Source organism: Ovis aries, chromosome 2, assembly GCF_016772045.2.
Source record: "Ovis aries strain OAR_USU_Benz2616 breed Rambouillet chromosome 2, ARS-UI_Ramb_v3.0, whole genome shotgun sequence".
Lineage (NCBI taxonomy): Eukaryota > Metazoa > Chordata > Mammalia > Artiodactyla > Bovidae > Ovis > Ovis aries.
The window spans coordinates 184846815-184865019 of NC_056055.1; the positions used below are offsets into that span (position 1 = coordinate 184846815).

Sequence of the window (18205 nt, forward strand, 5' to 3'; positions counted from 1 at the left end):
TATTGTATATTATACAATATTTGAAGAGAAAACAAATATTGTATATTAATACACACATATGGAACCTAGAAAAATGGTACTGATGAACCTATTTGCAGGGAAGGAATGGAGAAGCAGATGTAGCGAATGAACTTGTGGACACAGTGGGGAAAGAAGAGAGGGGGGTGAATGCAGAAACTAGCATCAACATATGTACACTATGATGTGTAAAATGGCTAGCTGGTGAGAAGTTCCTGTATAACACAGGGAGTCCAGTCCGGTGCTCTGGGATGACCTAGAGAGGCAGGGTGGGGTTGGGAGGCTCAAGAGAGAGGGGATATGTGTGTAGTTGTAGCTGATTGTGTTGTTGTGCAGTGGAAGCAAACATAAGATTATAAAAAAAATTTTTTTAATCAACACACAAAAATTAGTTGCATTCCTATACACTAATGAGAAACAACCTACAAAGGAAATTAAGAAACAAACCCATTTATAATGGCATTAAAAAGAATAAAATACTTAGGAATAAAACTAACCAACAAGATGAAAGCCTTGCACACTGAAAACTACCAAATGTTGCTCAAAGAAATTAAAAACACAAATAAATGGAAAGACATTCTGTGTTAACGGATTGGATGAGTTAATATTTTTAAGATGTCAATACTACCCAAAGTGATCTACAGATTTAATGCCATCTGTATTAAAATTCCAATGACAAGGAGTTCCCTGGGGCCCAGTAGTAAGGACCCAGTGCTTTCACTTCAGGGGCCCAGGCTCAATCCCTGGTCAGGGAACTGAGATCCTACAAGCCATGTGGCATAGCCATTTTTAAAAAATCCAAAAGACAGAAATATTTTAATATTTATTTATTTAGAATTTATTTAATATAATCAGTCTTCCCTGGTGGCTCAGACAGTAAAGAATCTGCCTGTAATGCAGGAGTCTGGGTTCCATCCCTGCATCGGGACGATCCCCTGGAGAAGAGAATGGCTACCCACTGCAGTATTCTTGCCTGGAAAATTCCATGGACAGAGAAGCCTGGCGGGCTACAGTCCATGAGGTTGCAAAGAACTGGACATGACTGAGTGACTAACACTTTCCTTTCATTTTCAGAAATAGAAATATTCATCCTAAAATTCCTAAAGGAATATCCAAATGGCAACCCACTCCAGTATTCTTGCCTGGAAAATCCCATGGACAGAGGAGCGTGGTGGGCTGCAGTCCATGGGGTCACAAAGAGTCAGACACGACTGAGCAAGCGACTTAACTAAGGATCTTGGAATAGTTAAAACCATCTTGAGAAACAACAAAGTTGAGGATCTCATAATTCCTGATTTCAAAACCTATTTGAAAGCTACAGTAATCAAAACAGTGTGGTACTGGCATAAAGACAGACATATAGACCAATGGAATAGAATAAACATCCCACAGATAAACCTTCACATGAATGGTCAAGTGATTCTTTTTACCAAGATACCAAGACCATTCAATGAGAAAAAGACTATCCTTCCACAAATGCTGCTGGGAAAACTGAATGCCCAAATGCAAAAGAACGATTAACTTATACCATTTAACAATTAAGTCAAAATGGACCAAGAACCTAAATGTAACAGCTAAAATTTTAAAATTCTTAGGAGAAAGTTCTATGAGACTGGATTTGGCAGTGCTTTCTTGGATATGATACCAAAAGATCTGATAACAAAAGTAAAATTAGATAGATTATAATAAGTCAAACTTTAAAACTTTTGTGCATCAAAGGATACAATCAAGAGAGTGAAAAGGTAAACTATAGAATGACAGAAATTATTTTCAAATCACACACTGATAAGGGGCTAATATCCCAAATATATAAAGAACTCCTGTAACTCGATAACTAAAAACTAAACAACCCTACTTAAAAATGGTCAAAGGACTTGAGAGAACATTTCTTTAAACAAGACATACAAATAGCCAAGAAACACAGGAAAACATGCTCAGTATCACTGATCATCATGTAACTGAAGATCAAAACCCCAGTGAGATACCACAAGGCGATCACAACAAGGCAGAAACTGTAGGAGTCCAGTTATTTGAGGTTCCTAGAACCATTTCATTCATAGAAATATAAAGTGGAATGATGGTTCCCAGGGGATAATGGAAGAAGGAAGAGCAGTTGCTGTTCAATGGGTACAGAGCTCCAGTTCTGCAATATAAAAGGTTTTTAGAGATTGGGTGCTCAGTAATGTGAACTTAACACAATTGCACACTGAGAAATGGTTAAGATGATGAAATTTATGTATTTTTTTAGATTTCTTTAAAGTAAACATACAGATGGCCAACAGGCACATGAAAAGATGCTTAGCATCACTAATCATCAGGGAAATGCAAATCAAAACCACAATGAGATGTAACCTCACACCTCTCAGAATGACTATTATCAAAAAGACAAGAAATAACAAGTGTTGACAAAGATGTGCAGAAACAGGAACCCTCATGCACTGTTGGTGGGAATGTAGAGTGGTAGAGCCACTCTGGAAAAACTATGAGAGTCCTCAAAAAGTTAAAAATATAATTATCATGTGATCCAGCAGTTCCACTCCTGGGTATTTATCCAAAGAAAACAAAAACACTAATTAGAAAAGATATGTTCATTGCAGCATTATTTACAATAGTCAGGATATGGAAGCAACCTAAGTACCCATCAGTAGATGAATGGATAAAGAAGATGTGGTGTATATACACAACGGAATATTACTCAGTCATAAAAAGAATGAAATCTTGACAGTCGTGGCAACATGCATGGACCTAGAGGGTATTATGATAAGTGAAATAAGTCAGATAAAGACAAATGCTGTACGACTTCACTTATATGTGAAATCTCTAAAACAAAACAAATGAACAAACAAAACTAAACAGAAACAGAGTTACAGATACAGGGAACAAACAGGCAGTTGCCAGAGGGAAGCTGGGTGGAGGAAGAAAGAAATAGATGAGGGACATTAAGAGATACAAATGCCCCAGGTGCAAAGTATATGAGCTAGGGGTATGAAATGTACAGAGAGGGGAATACAGTCAACAACTATGTAGTATCTTTGTATGGTCACATATCATAACTAGATTCCTCAGCGGTGATCATTCTGAAATGTATAGAATATTAAATTACTAAGTATGTAACAGAAATTACATAGTTTTATAGGTCAATTATACATCAAAAACAATTCAGATTTGTGGTCACCAGAGGTGGGGTTAGGGGGAATTGGATGAAAGTAGTCAAAAGGTACAAACTTTCAGTTATAAGTACTAGGAATGTAATGTATACCATTATAAAGACAATTAACATTGCTGTATGGTATGTATGAAAGTTGTTAAGAGAATAATCCTAAGAGTTCTCATCATACAACTTTTTTCCATTTCTTAACTTTGTACCTATATGAGATGACAGATGTTCACTTAACTTATTGTGATAATACTTTCATTATGTACGTAAGTCAAATCATTATGCTATATACCTTAAACTTATGCAACGCTGTATGTCAACTATATCTCAATAAAACTGGAAGAAAAATAAATAGATGAAAATGGTTAAGATAATAAAATTTGTTGTAGGTATTTTACTACAATTAAAAAAACAAAACACAACATCAAATGCTGGCGAGGATATAGAACAACAGGAATGATCATTCATCACTGGTAGAAATTCAAATGGTGCAGCCACTTGGAAGAGACTTTTCAATAAAGTCTATTGAAAAGAAATTCATGTAACATAAAATTAACCACTGCTGCTGCTGCTGCTGCTGCTTCTAAGTCGCTTCAGTCGTGTCCGACTCTGTGTGACCCTACAGACAGCAGCCGACCAGGCTCCCCCGTCCCTGGGATTCTCCAGGCAAGAACACTGGAGTGGGTTGCCATTGCCTTCTCCAATGCATGAAAGTGAAAGCATTTTAAAGTGTACAGTCAGTGGCATTTAGGACAGAGTCTTGTGTGGCCAGCACCTCTACCTAGTTCTACACATTTCACCGCCACTAAGAGGCAGTGCCTATGCAGGTGCTCCGCATGCCGTTTCCCCTGGGCCCCCGACAGCCACTAATCTAACTTTTGTCTCTGTGAATTTGTCGAATCTAGACGTTTCCTATAAGTAGAGTCATATCACGTGCACCTGTGGTTGGTCACTCGGTTGCGTCTGACTCTTTGGAGCCCCATGGACTGTAGCCCACCAGGTTCCTCTGTACATGGAATTTCCCAGGCAAGGATACTGGAGTTGGTTGCCATTTCCTACTCCAAGGTGCCTTCCAACTCAGGGATCAAACCCCTTGTCTCCTGCATCTCCTGTATTGGCAGGCAGATTCTTTACCAATAGCACCACCTAAGATCTATCCACATTGCGGCATGTACCAGTGCTTCACTCCTTTTTAAGGCTGAACACTATTCTATTGTAGGTACAGACCACATCTTCATCTTTCATCAGCTGACAGACACTTGGGTTGTTTCTACCTGTTGGCTACTGTAACCAGTACAGTGAAGACCTTGTCTGTACAAGTCTTTGTTTGACTATTTGTGAAGGATTCTTTTCTTAATGCCACATCCTCCACTGCCTTTAGATGAGTAAAAGCTATGAAGATAAGTGAAGGAAGGGAGTAGAAATAAAATTAATATGTAAAGAGCAAATTAATAATATTGACTGTCTTGACTAATAATAATAAATATTTAAATTAATAATCTTTAAGAAGCACCTATATTTAACATCTTTATTTATATATATTTATAATTCTAACATACTTTATCACCTCTGATTTATAGATCAGGAAAGTGAGGCTCAGAACATTAAATAATTTGTTCACATTCACACAGCCAGTGAGGGTCAGCCAGCAATGGACCCTGAGTTTTCCAGACCCCACATTGCCTTTCTGTTACCTCTCCCATCAAACTAGCAATGGAGGTGAGAGAACAGATAAGAGGTACACCACCATGAGAAGTAACTCTCATCAAAACACTCACCTGGGTAAAGTCATCATGCAGAAGATAATGGTTCAAACACCCTGGTTGTACCCATAAACTCAGAGAAACAAAGAGTGGGTGACGATGTGATTTTCAGCACATGTAGACAGCTCACCAGGGTTGCTCCAGACCCTTCCCCTCTGCTTATTCTCTGAAAGAATACAGTTGGTCCAGCCCCTACCTCCCACAAACCCAGTGGACCTGGACACGAGCACATCCCAGAGTGGATGCAGGTAGGCACGTACCTGGGGCTGGATGCTCCGCGCTCTCCCGGGAGAGCTCCTGCAGGCACTGGTCCCTCTCCACCTGCAGTACCTGCAGCACATCACACAGTCGAGGTGGGGTACCAACCTGAAAACCCAAAACCAAGAGCACCAGTCAGCACCACAAAGCTGATTCTAGCACATAAGGCCTCTCTGTGAGCAAGACTGGGGCCAGACAGCAGAGATTCAAAAGGAGGAAGTCAGAATAGTGAATGTAACAAAAAAGAAGCGGACTTCTATCCCTTCTCCAGGGGATCTTCCTGACCCAGGAATCGAACCCGGGTGTCTTGCATTGCAGGTGGGTTCTTTACCAACTGAGCTATCAAGGAAGTCCCACAGATACAAAAACAAACTAGTAGTTACCAGTGGGAAAAGGGAATGGGAGAAGGACAAAATAGGGGCAGAGGAGTAAGAGGCACAAATTGTTAGGTATAAAGCAAGCCACAAGGATACATCGTACAACACAGGGAACATAGCCCATATTTTACAATAACTGTAAGTGGAGCACGGCCTTCAAAAATGTGAACCACTAGCCGTATACATCTGTAACCTGTGTGATATTATACGTCAACTATACTTCAACAATAGACTTGCAAGAAAAAGTAACTTAAGCTAGAGACTTTAGGTAATGTGTCAATATTAGTACACCAACCATAACTGATGCACCAGTTTAATGCAAAACATTAATAACAAGAGACACTGGGGAGGAGGGATTTAGACAGGTATATGGTCATCCTTTGCACTTTCTGCACAATTTTTCTGTAAACTTAAGTCCTCTCAGCAAAATAAGTTCTATTAATTGAAAAAAAATAACTAGGAGAAATCAGTTCACCTAATTTAAAGACTTGTTGTATAGCTATGCTGGATCATCGAAAAAGCAAGAGAGTTCCAGAAAAATATCTATTTCTGCTTTATTGACTATGCCAAAGCCTTTGACTGTGTGGATCACAACAGATTGTGGAAAATTCTGAAAGAGATGGGAATACCAGACCACCTAACCTGCCTCTTCAGAAACCTGTATGCAGGTCAGGAAGCAACAGTTAGAACTGGACATGGAAAAACAGACTGGCTCCAAAGAGGAAAAGGAGTACGTCAAGGCTGCATATTGTCACCCTGCTCATTTAATTTATATGCAGAGTACGTCATGAGAAACGCTGGGCTGGAAGAAGCACAAGCTGGAATCAAGATTGCCGGGAGAAATATCAATAATCTCAGATACGCAGATGACACCACACTTATGGCAGAAAGTGAAGAGGAACTCAAAAGCCTCTTGATGAAAGCAAAAGAGGAGAGTGAAAAAGTTGGCTTAAAGCTCAACATTCAGAAAACGAAGATCATGGCATCTAGTCCCATCACTTCATGGGAAATAGATGGGGAAACAGTGAAAACAGTGTCAGACTTTATTTTTTGGGCTCCAAAATCACTGCAGATGGTGACTGCAGCCATGAAATTAAAAAACACTTAGTCCTTGGAAGGAAAATTATGACCAACCTAGATAGCATATTCAAAAGCAGAGACATTACTTTGCCAACAAAGGTCCATCTAGTCAAGGCTATGGTTTTTCCAGTAGTCACGTATGGATGTGAGAGTTGGACTGTGAAGAAGGCTGAGTGCCGAAGAATTGATGCTTTTGAACTGTAGTGTTGGAGAAGACTCTTGAGAGTCCCTTGGACTGCAAGGAGATCCAACCAGTCCATTCTAAAGGAGATCAGTCCTGGGTGTTCTTTGGAAGGAATGATGCTAAAGCTGAAGCTCCAGTACTTTGGCCACCTCACGTGAAGAGTTGACTCATTGGAAAAGACCCTGATGCTGGGAGGGATTGGGGCAGGAGGAGAAGGGGACGACAGAGGATGAGATGGCTGGATGGCATCACCAACTCGATGGACCTGAGTTTGAGTGAACTCCAGGAGTTGGTGATGAACAGGGAGGCCTGGCGTGCTGCGATTCATGGGGTCACAAAGAGTCGGACACGACTGAGCAACTGAACTGAGCTGAACTGATAGTAGTCAAAAGAACTTGGTATTAACAAAAGAATAGGCAACAGTGTTATAATCATTGGACAGCTATAGATAACAAAACAAACCTAAGACTCATACCTTATATAAAAATTACCTCAAAATAATGATGGACTTGAGTACAAAAAATTCAACTAAAACTTTTAGAAAAAGGCACAGGAGAACAACTTCAAAATGCAGAGCAAGACAAAGATTCTTTATACTTGACACCAAAAGCAAGATCCATAAAAAGAAAAACTGATAAACTGGACTTTATCAAAACTAAAAACTTTTGTTCCATGAAAAACCTTGTTAAGAGGATGAAAAGACAAGCTATAGACTAGGAGAAAATATCTGCAATTAACAAATTAGGATTAATATCTAGAATATATAAGGAACATTCAAAACCCAATAGTAAGCAAATTTTAAAAATCTAACTAGAAGATAGGCAAAATGCATGAAGAGACATTTCACAGAAGAAGATATACAGATGGCAAACAAGGACATGAAAAGATGTTCAACATTATTAGCTATTAGGTAAATGCAAATTGAAATTGCAATGTGATATCACTACATGCTTATTAGAAGACCTGAAATAAACAATCACAACAACGTTGGCAAGGCTGTGGTGAAACTAGGTCCCTCACATTTTGCTGGTGGGATTGTAACATGAGACAACCACTCTGGAAAACAAGTTGGCAAGGTCTTAAGAAAAGCTAAACATGCGACTATTAACATTACATGATCGAACCATTGCACTCCTGGGCATTTATCCTGGAGAAGTGAAAGCTTATGTTCACACACACACACACACACACAAATACTTGTATACTAATATTTACAGCAGCTTTATTCCTAATACCTTAAAACTGAAACAATCCAGATGCCTTTCAATGTGTAAGAGGTGAACTATGGAACATCCATACTATGAAATTCTGTGCTTAGTCTCTCAGTCAGGTCCAACTCTTTGTGACCCCACGGACTGTAGCCTGCCAGGCTCCTCTGTCCCTGAGGATTCTCTAAGCAAGAACACTGGAGTGGGTTGCCATGCCCTCCTCCAAGGGAACCCAGGGGTCAAACCCAGGTCTCCCACATTGCAGGAAGATTCTTTTACCATCTGAGCCAGCAGGGAAGCCCTCAGCAATAAAAAGGAACAAAGTGGTGATACATGGACCAACCTATATGAATCTCCAGAGAAGTACGCTCAGTGAAAAAAGCCAATCCCAAACAGTTACAGTATGATTTCATTTATATAATGTTCTTTTTACATTTAATCTTTATTTTATATTGGAGTATAGCTGATTTACAATGTTGTATTAGTTTCAGGCATACAGCAAAGTGATTCCGTTATCCATATACATATATCCATTATTTTTCTGATTCTTTTCCCATATGGTTACTACAGCACACTATTAAGTACAGTTCCCTGTGCTACATAGTAGGTCCTCATTGATTATCTATTTTATATACAGTAGTGTGTATATTTTAATCCCAAACTCTTAATTATCACCCCCACCGCCACCGGCATTTCCCCTTTGGTAACCGTAAGTTTGTTTTCTATGTCTGTGAGTCTGTTTCTGTCCTGTAAATACATTCATTTGCATCATTTTTTAGATTCCACATCATTTCCATAACATTCTTGCAGTGGTAAAATTGTAGAGATCGAGACATTAATGTGTCAGCTGAGAAGGAAAGCTGAGGGTGGGAGGGAGACAGGTATGACTGTACCAGAGCACCATGATGGGTCTTCAGGGTCGCAGACTTGCTCTGCACAGTGCCTGGATCAATGTCAGTATCATAGTTGGTCAGTCAAGCCCTAGCTCACTCGCAAACACTAAGAAAGAGAGAAACATGCATTGCTACAAGCCACTGAGTGTTTGTGATTGTTACACAGCGTAGATGACTGGGTGGGGGTGGCATCTCCTGAAAGCGGGTGGTGATGTGCACTCTTGGAGGCTGAAGAAAGCAGCACTGTAGCACAGAGGGCTCTTGTAAGCGATGGAGCAAGATGAGGAACGGGGGAACACCTACAGTGGGAATCCTCTCCAAGAAAGGTTCAACTTCTTCATGTTTTTCCCTAGGACTATGGGAAAATATGCACTCATTTCACATGCTAGCAAGGTTGTTATGCTCAAAATCCTTCCAGCTAGGCTTCAGCAATACATGAACCAAGAACTTCCAGATGCACAAGCTGGATTTGGAAAAGGCAGAGGAACCAGAGATCAAACTGCCAACATTCACTGGATCATTGAAAAAGCAATGGAATTCCAGAGAAACATCTATTTCTGTTTCACTGACTACAATAAAGCCTTTGACTGTGTGGATCACAACAAACTGGAAAATTCTTAGAGATGGGAATACCAGACCACCTTACCTGTTTCCTGAGAAACCTATATGCAGGTCAAGAAGCAACTGTTACAACTGGACATTTGGGAACAACAGACTGGTTCCAAATTGGGAAAGGAGTACATCAAGGCTGTATATTGTCACCCTGCTTATTTTTAACTTCTATGCAGAGTATATCACTCACAATGCTGGGCTGAATGAATCACAAGCTGGAATCAAGACTGCAGGGAGAAATATCAACAATCTCAGATAAGCAGATGATACCACTCTACTAACAGAAAGTGAAGAGGAACTAACGAGCTTCTTGATGAGGGTGAAAGAGGAGAGTGAAAACACTGGCTTAAAACTTAACATTCAAACAACTAAGATTGTGGCATACAGTTCCATCACTTCACGGCAAATAGATGGGAAAAAAGCAGAAGCGGTGACAGATTTTGTTTTTTTCTTGGGCTCCAAAATCTTTGTAGAAGGTAACTGCAGCCATGAAGTTAAAGGATGCTTGCCCCTAAAAGGAAAGCTATGGCAAACCTAGACAGTATATTAAAAAGCAGAGACATCACTTTGCCAACAAAGGTCTGTCTAGTCAAAGCTATGGTTTTTGACTAGATGTGAGATGTGAGAATTGGACCATAAAGAATGCTGAGTGCCAAAGGCTGGTGCCTCAAATTGTGGTGCTGGAGAAGATTCTTGAGAGTCCCTTGGACAGCAAAGAGATCAAACCAGTCAACTCTAAAGGAAATCAACCCTGAATATTCATCAGAAGGACTGAAGATGAAGCTCCAATGCTTTGGCCATCTGATTGGAAGAGCCGACTCACTGGAAAAGATCCTGAGGCTGTGAAAGATTGAGGGAAGGAGGAGAAGGGGTGACATAAGATGAGATGGTTGAATAGCATCATTGACTCAATGGATATAAGCTTGAGCAAACTCCAGGAGATAGTGAAGGACAGGGAAGCCTGGCACGCTGCAGTCCACGGGGTCACAAAGAGTCAGATGGACTTAGCAACTAAACAACAACAATGGAAAAATAAACACTAGAGGATAGTTTAGCTTCTTTTAATTCTAAATTTCTTAAGTTGTAGCAAAATATACATACCATTTGCCATTGCAATCATGTTGAAGTGTGTAATTCAGTGGAATTAAATGAAAAGTTGTACAGTGATCACTCCTATCCATTTCCAGGACTTCTACAGCCCAACAGAAACTCTGTACCAATTAAACAGCAACCCCTATTCTACTTTCTGACTCTGTGAATATGTCTGTTCATGTAAGTGGCATCATACAATATTTGCTCTTCTGTATCTCATTTCACATCCATCTTGTAGCATCTATTGGAATTGCATTCCTTTATATGGATGAATACTATTCCACTCTATGGACAGACCACACTTGGTTCATCTACTCATCACTTGGGTGTTTCCACCTCTTGGCTATTGTGAATAATGCAGCCAAGAGCAGGGGTGTACAAGCATCTCTTCGAGTCCCTGCTGTCAGTTCTTCTAGGTACATATCCAGAAGCGAAATGGCAACCCACTCTAGTGGTCTTGTCTGGAGAATCCCAGGGACGGGGGAGCCTGGTGGGCTGCTGTCTCTGGGGTCGCACAGAGTCGGACATGACTGAAGTGACTTAGCAGCAGCAGCAGCAGCAGCACGCACATATCCAGGAGCGAAATGGCTGGATCATTTGGTAATTCTGATTACTTTTTTAAGGGACCACCACACCATTTTCCACATGAGCTGTACCATTTTACCTTCCTGCCAACAACGCACAGAGTTCTAGTTTCTCTATATCCTCATCCTCAATCCTTATTCTTCTGTTTTAATAATATCTATTGTGCTGTGCTAAGTCATTTTAGTCATGTCTGACTCTCTGTGACCCTATGGACTGTAGCCTGCCAAGCTCCTCAGTCCATGGGATTTTCCAGGCAAGAATACTGGAGTGGGTTACCTTTTCCTCCTCCGGGGGATCTTACCATCCCGGGGATCAAGCCTGCGTCTTCTCCGCCTCCTGCATTGGCAGGCAGGTTCTTTACCAGTAGCGTAACCTGGCAAGCGCCAATATCTATCTTAGTGGGTGTGAAGTAGATCATTCCACAGTTCGTTTACCCTTAATCCTTTCATTAAAACTGAATAAAGCAAGATTGTTTTGTGTGGTGGCATGCCAATTGCAGAAAGGTGTGCATCCACTGTTTGTATGACAGCAACAGTATTCTTTTGAAAGGGCTGAGTCTGTGGATGAGTCTTCAGCCTGCAGACAGCGGCCTCAGTGACAGAGTGGGGCCATCAGCGTAGCTGGGAGTGGCTGGGAAGATTGTGTTCATGGAGCAACAGTTTGTTAGATGCCTCAGAGGGAGAATGAAGGGGAAAAAAGCTCCCGTATCATCTAGGTTTTCCTAGAGGAAAGAAGAGGCTGATATTTAGAGCTCAAATGTATGTACGCTTGTGCATGTTTCTATATAATCAATAAATTTCAAAATATTGGGAATTTCCTGGCAATCCAGTGCTTAGGACTCTGTGTTTTCACTGCCGAGGGCATGGGCAGGTTCAATCCCTAGTCAGAGATTGAACAAGCTGGACAGCACAGCCAAAAAAATATTTTTAAGACAAAAACAGACTATGCTGTATAGCGCACCCCTTTAAAATTTTCCTCTAAATTCACAGGAGAAACAAGTGATGGTGAAAGTATTGCTAAAAGTTATATAAAATACTCCTCAAAGCAAGAGCTATTAGTCTTGAAAAGGTCCCTTTTAATAGTTTTTAAAAATCAAGTTTGGATAGGCACTTTTTTTTCTTTTACTTGTCCTAGTACTAAAGTGCTTATAGCAAAAAACAGCAGTTCCCTTGCCTAACCTTTTCCTGCTCTCCAGAGAAAACCACTTTACTTTTCTTTAGATGTATATTTTCATTTTATCTCTGTATTTCAGAATTATCTCATATTGTTATTTCTTGGTTTATCAGTTTGAGACATTATCCAAAACTCTATTATGGAAGAGAAAGATTTAGATGTTTTTAAACCTCCCTACATATACTTCCCTCCCCCCATATAATATATTGAGATAGCCTTCTCTTAATTGTTAGTTAAATGAATGGTCTGTATTTATAATGACTTACTTTGACTATGAAATATTGTTCACTGCTGAGTCTAGCCATGTAAAACGATTATGTCTCTTCTTGTACATTTTGTTTTTCCTGTGGTCAACAATTGACTTTGCGTTTTCATTTGATTAGTTTATCTAGGTAGATAGGATTAATTTATCCAATGCTCCAACAGCCTTGATAGACATTTATCAAGAGGTCTATTCTTTCAGTCCCTGGAGCCCTCTCTCCCACAGACCTCTGCCAATGGGGCCTGGCACCTGGCTGTTCTTTTAGGGGGCCTCTCCCCGGCTCCCCCAGGCACAGTTCCATTTCCTATATTCTCTGTCTTTTTCTTGGCTTTGCTTCCTTGTTCTTCAGAAGCACATTCTACAGTAACTTCCTGAGAAAGCACAAATAAGGAGGTCAACTTTTGAATCTTTTCAGGAGTGAAAAAGCTTTTATTCACCTGCTGCTGCTGCTAAGTTGCTTCAGTCGTGGCCAACTTTGTGCAACCCTGTAGACAGCAGCCCACCAGGCTCCCCCATCCCTGGGATTCTCCAGGCAAGAACACTGGGCTGGGTTACCATTTCCTTCCCCAATGCATGAAAGTGAAAAGTGAAAGTGAAGTCGCTCAGTCATGTCCAACTCTTAGCGACCCCATGGACTGCAGCCTACCAGACTCCTCCATCCACAGGATTTTCCAGGCAAGAGTACTGGAGTGGGTTGCCATTACCTTCTCCAATGAAAAGCTACTGAATTCCAAAGGATGGGAAGAAACTCAACACACTTTGCTCGTCAACTGACAACCTGAGACTGGAAAGGAATAGTTTCACAGGGGAAAAAAGAGAGATATTAGTCTAGTTTATACAGTGACAAATAAAGAGGGAACTCGATCCTACAACCAGTTCCAAACCCAAAATGTCATCTAACACTTACTGGGTCCCTAGGATGCTCTGCAATCGAAGGTGAGCAGACACAGATCTTATTGCCGTAGCTCACAGGCTCCAAGGGGTCCAGAGGCACCTGTGGCGGGAGCATGCGGGAAGGTAGTGGGCAGGCAACCATGGACCACAAGCAGTGGCAGGAAACCCCTGGGAGGCACTGCACCGCGTAGGCGAGAAGTCACCCCCATAGCGGAGGGCATGTGCACAGATGTGACAGGGGCCAGCAGGGGCTGAGGGCCAGCTGAGGACAGGGGCCAGCATCGTTCCTATGTGTCTGCTTTGGGTACCTCAGTAACTCCAACAACAGGGAAAACAAGGACAAGAGATATGAGTTCGGCAGCAGCTGAAGTGAGATAAGCATGGTTAAGGTTGGATTTACATCACCTTAAGATGGGCAAGGAAACACATAGTAAGAGAGAGCAGCAAGCATAAGGAGAGCAAGGGCCAGAGACAGTGCCTGAGACAGTGACCCTCACAGGCTGGGAAGATGAGCAAAAGGAGGGACCATGCAGGAGGAGGGATCACACAAGAGGAAGGAACCGTGTGACACGGGGAAACCTCGAAAGAGGGAAAACCTCATTTGAGGCACAGTGGGAACCACAAGCCTGTGAAAGGCAGGCACCAAGGTGAGGAAGAGGGGGAGGGACAGAGTGTCCCAGCACCAAATGTCTCTAAGAGGCTGGAGTCCCATGGGTGCCCTGCCCATCTTGCCCAGAACAGTCAGGGAGTGTGCTCGCTGCCTTGATGTCATTAGTCATAGTGTCCAAACTCTCATCAACCATGTGTTCCCCTTGGGTGGGACACAGACCACGCCCTGTCTAGGGAAAGTGGGATAATGCAGGGCCTGGTGAGACTGATGCGAGTAGGGAACGGGTGAGAGCCAGGGTGCTGCAGGCTGAGGAACGGACAGGTGGAGGCAGGGATCATAGATGCATCTTCCAAAATGCTGGCCATGAGCGGTAGCGGAGGAACCATGGCCAGAGCTGTAAAGTTCCTTTGCCACTTGGCTGGATGGGCTTGGGCAGGTTGACTAGCTGATGGAAAATCCAGTCAAGAGGAGCAGGATGAAGGCTACCTCTGTGTCATCTCAGGACGAAAGTCACTGAGCATGGTGTGGGGAAGAGGTCAGGAGCATGGGGCTGGAGCAAAGCCTCTATTCCATTCAGGTGTGATGCAGGCTGAATGTCTGTGTCCCTCAAAGAATGTATTGACTCCCTAACCCCAGGTGCGGCTCTGCTAGGAGACAGGGCCCAGAGGAGTTCATTAAGGTCAAATAAGGTCATAGGGGGCCCAAATCTGATAGGATTAACATCCTTACAAGAGATATCAGTGAACTCACTCTCTCAGAAGTCAGAGGAAAGGTTACATGAGGACCAGGCAGCCAACTACAAGCCAGGGAGGGAGGTCTTCCCAGAATCCAACCATGATCTGGGATATCCAGCCTCCAGGCCTACGAGAAGATAAATTTCCACTGTTCAAGCCCCTCAGTCTGTGCTGCTCTGGCACGGCATGACATTGGGTGCAGGAGGACAGGAACAGGAGGGTCCAACTTAGATTCATCTGTGAGGGCAAGATGCTGCTCAGAGGAAGTTCAGTCTCTGACTCTCAGGATATGGGAGGTACACCCATCTATTGAAAATGAAAGGAGGTAGTAAGGTCAGAAATCTCTGAAGACACCAAGGGGAGCCTTGGGGAGCCGAGAGAGAGGGAAGTGATGTGGGGCATGCAGTGATTCTGGAGAAGTCTGGAAAACTCAGGAATCCTGGCAGCACAACCACCAGATGACCCATCAGGGAGGTCCCTTCCCCAGATGCTCCTTGGACTCTTTCAGACATGGAATATTGAAGCTGGGTGGGCCCCAAGAGATTCCTGCTTTCTCATATCCTCATGAATACTTATATACTCTGTATGTAAGCAAGTAGATAGAATCTGAGTGTTGTGGGTCTTATCTGGGGCTGCAGGTTTTTCCAGAGCCTGAGCAAAGGTCAGTGGTGACCTCAGCTGGCTAAGGACAGGGATGCAGGGGCCAAACCAGAGGCCACTCTGGGGGCAGAGCTCTAATCCTGGTTGTGGAATCTGGGCTTTCAACAAGAGGTGCCAGGAAGAGACCTGTGCCCTCCAGTGTCAAGGGAGGGGATTTGGGGGATGGGACAGGAGGGGAGCTCTGTAGCAACTCGTAAAGGGGGTGCCAAAGTCTAAAGGACTCCCCTAAACAGTGTGAGAAGCATCTCTCCTGTTTTTTTGAATTTGTGGCCCCAAACTCATGTCTGGCAACCCTCAGTAAAATGCTGTGTGTAATTCTGTATTTGATTTGCCTTTTATAAAGTGATTAGATTAAACTGTAGTTATTGTCATTTTGTGGTTTGAGAAAGATTTCATGACAGTGCCTTGGAAGCCAAAAACCAGCGGCCTCTCTTTGGAAGCAGATGCACGTGCTGGCTAAGCACAGCTGGCTTTGAGTCCTTACACCATCATGTCAGCTGGGTGACTTGACCATTGGTTTCACCTGTTTCTACATCTCAGTTTCTTCACATGCACAGTGAGGATGATGACTCTTGGTGAGAGAAGTCAAGTAGTGCCAGGCACAGCTTAGCAGAGTATCTGGTGTGAAGTAGGCACTGAGGGAAGCCTTCACCATCATCATCATCATGGTCATCAGTCACATGACTTTTAGGAAGAACAAAAACTCAAAAAGAAATCCACAATACTACCTCGGAATATTGTTCAGGGATACAAAGCTCCCAGTGACTTTTCTCTAAGAGGCATCAGTAGTCAGATCCTCTGGTGACCTTGCAGGCCTTCTTAAAATTCTGCTAACCCAGCTTGTCAACCTCTGGGTCCAGAGGCAGTCCAGAAAGGGGTGGGGACCACCACATGCCAGACCCCACCTTAGAGTTTTTGTGTTTCTGAGCCATCAACCGAGAAGAAATGAAGAGGGACACGGGGGAGTGGGAAGGGAGGGTGGAGAAGCCAAAGGAACCCATGCCCTATAGAGGTCTTCTCATCCGGAGATGGGTTTTCACTGGCACACCTGCTTCTGTCTCCAGCTCAGATCCCCTGTCACCAACCCCACTACCCTGAACCCAACATCCAGTGACACCTATCGCGAATCTTGGTCACACATTTCCCCTGAGACATAATAACTTTTAAGGCAGGAGTTCTCAACCAGGGCAGTTTTGCCCTGCCTGCTCCCAGAGGACAGTTGGCAATGTCTGGAGACAATTTCTGTTGGCACAACTCGGAGAGAAGATACTAGCTTCTGGTAGGCAGAGTACAGGGACGCTGCTGGACAGCACACAATGTACAGGGCACCCGCACCCCCTGCTCCCCTCTCTCTAACCACTATCTCCACCCTCTCATTCCCTCCCATGCCAGGGGAGGGCATAGCTCTTGTCCCAGCATCCCATGTGGAAAGCTCAGATTTAATATCCAGAATTACAGTGTCAAAGTTAAGAAACCCTGCTTGAAGGAAAAAGTAGCCCCTTGTACCCCACTTAACACACTCAGGTTCTCAGGTGGGCAGTTGGCAAGATGCCCTGGATTTAAAAGCCCTCCCCTGAGAGACTGCACCTTTGCCTGGCAGATTTATGTGCAATTTTGTAAGCAATGATTGCTTGTAAGATGTCATTCTTCACTACCTGTTGTTACATGAAAGTGCCCCACATGAGGGCAGCCACTATGGATAGCACCATCACTTCATTCATTCATTCAGCCCACACACAGTCATTGACTCTTTCTTCTGATATGACAGGTTCTAAGGATAAAGGATGAGTGCGACTGAGTCTCAAGGTTCAAGCTCTAAGTGAACGTATTGGGGAGGACGGGAAGGACAGGTGTGCTGGTAAATAATGACAATACTGTTCTAGGTAAAAATTCTCATGAGAGACATGGATGAGGACAGTAAGGGGAGGTGAAGCCAGAGTTTCTTATGGGAGTCTCAAAAAACTGCCCCACCAGCCACCAGCACTTTTCAGTCCACTTGCAAGGGACCCTCCCTACATCTCTGTGTGAAAAGGTGGGGAGTTGGGGGGAGTACTAATAAGCAATTTGGCCTTAGTGATCCCCCACCACCACCAATTGGGAAGATGCCTATGATTTCCCCCAAGACGAAGCATGAAATGATAAGGAATTGTTTGAATGTCCTTCAGTTTCAAAATTAAATGTCTGACCACTCAAACAGGAAAAAAGCAGGGTTCCATAGGCTGGGAAATCCTCCAACCAAAGCCGGGCAATTCCACCCCTATTTGTTGACAGAGTTCTCTGCCAAGAAGTGTGAACCTCAGATCTGGATAAGCCCATAAAGCCACCAGAGAGCCAAGACTTACACACAGGAAACCACCTGGCAGGAACATAAAGTGGTGCGTGAGTAGAGGAAGATGTGAGCAAAGACAAGCGACAACCCAGACACAGCCCTGGGCTGTTGAGAAAGGCGAGATCTGGGCTCCAGTCCCAGAGCTGCCACAAACTTACTGATAAGGAGCAGGTCCCTGCTCTCTGTGGGTATCAGTTTGCTCCCCTGTAAAAAGAGGAAAGTGGACCAAGGCATAATAAAGCATCCTTCCAAGGCACACGGAAGACCTAAACCAAGGGATCTCATTTTCCCCTGGGCTTATTCCTAAAATGACGCT

General features: G+C 43.1%; 1 protein-coding gene across 2 annotated transcripts in view; it reads right to left on the reverse strand.

Annotated features, from left to right (window-relative positions):
* The window catches only part of SCTR (secretin receptor), a 71416-nt gene that overhangs the window by 51584 nt on the left and 1627 nt on the right, over positions 1–18205 (reverse strand). For both annotated transcript variants that reach the window (XM_042243964.1, XM_042243963.1), the window contains exon 2: positions 5199–5304. In XM_042243964.1, the coding sequence (XP_042099898.1) occupies positions 5199–5304 (106 nt within the window). The remainder of the gene's footprint in view (positions 1–5198; positions 5305–18205) is intronic.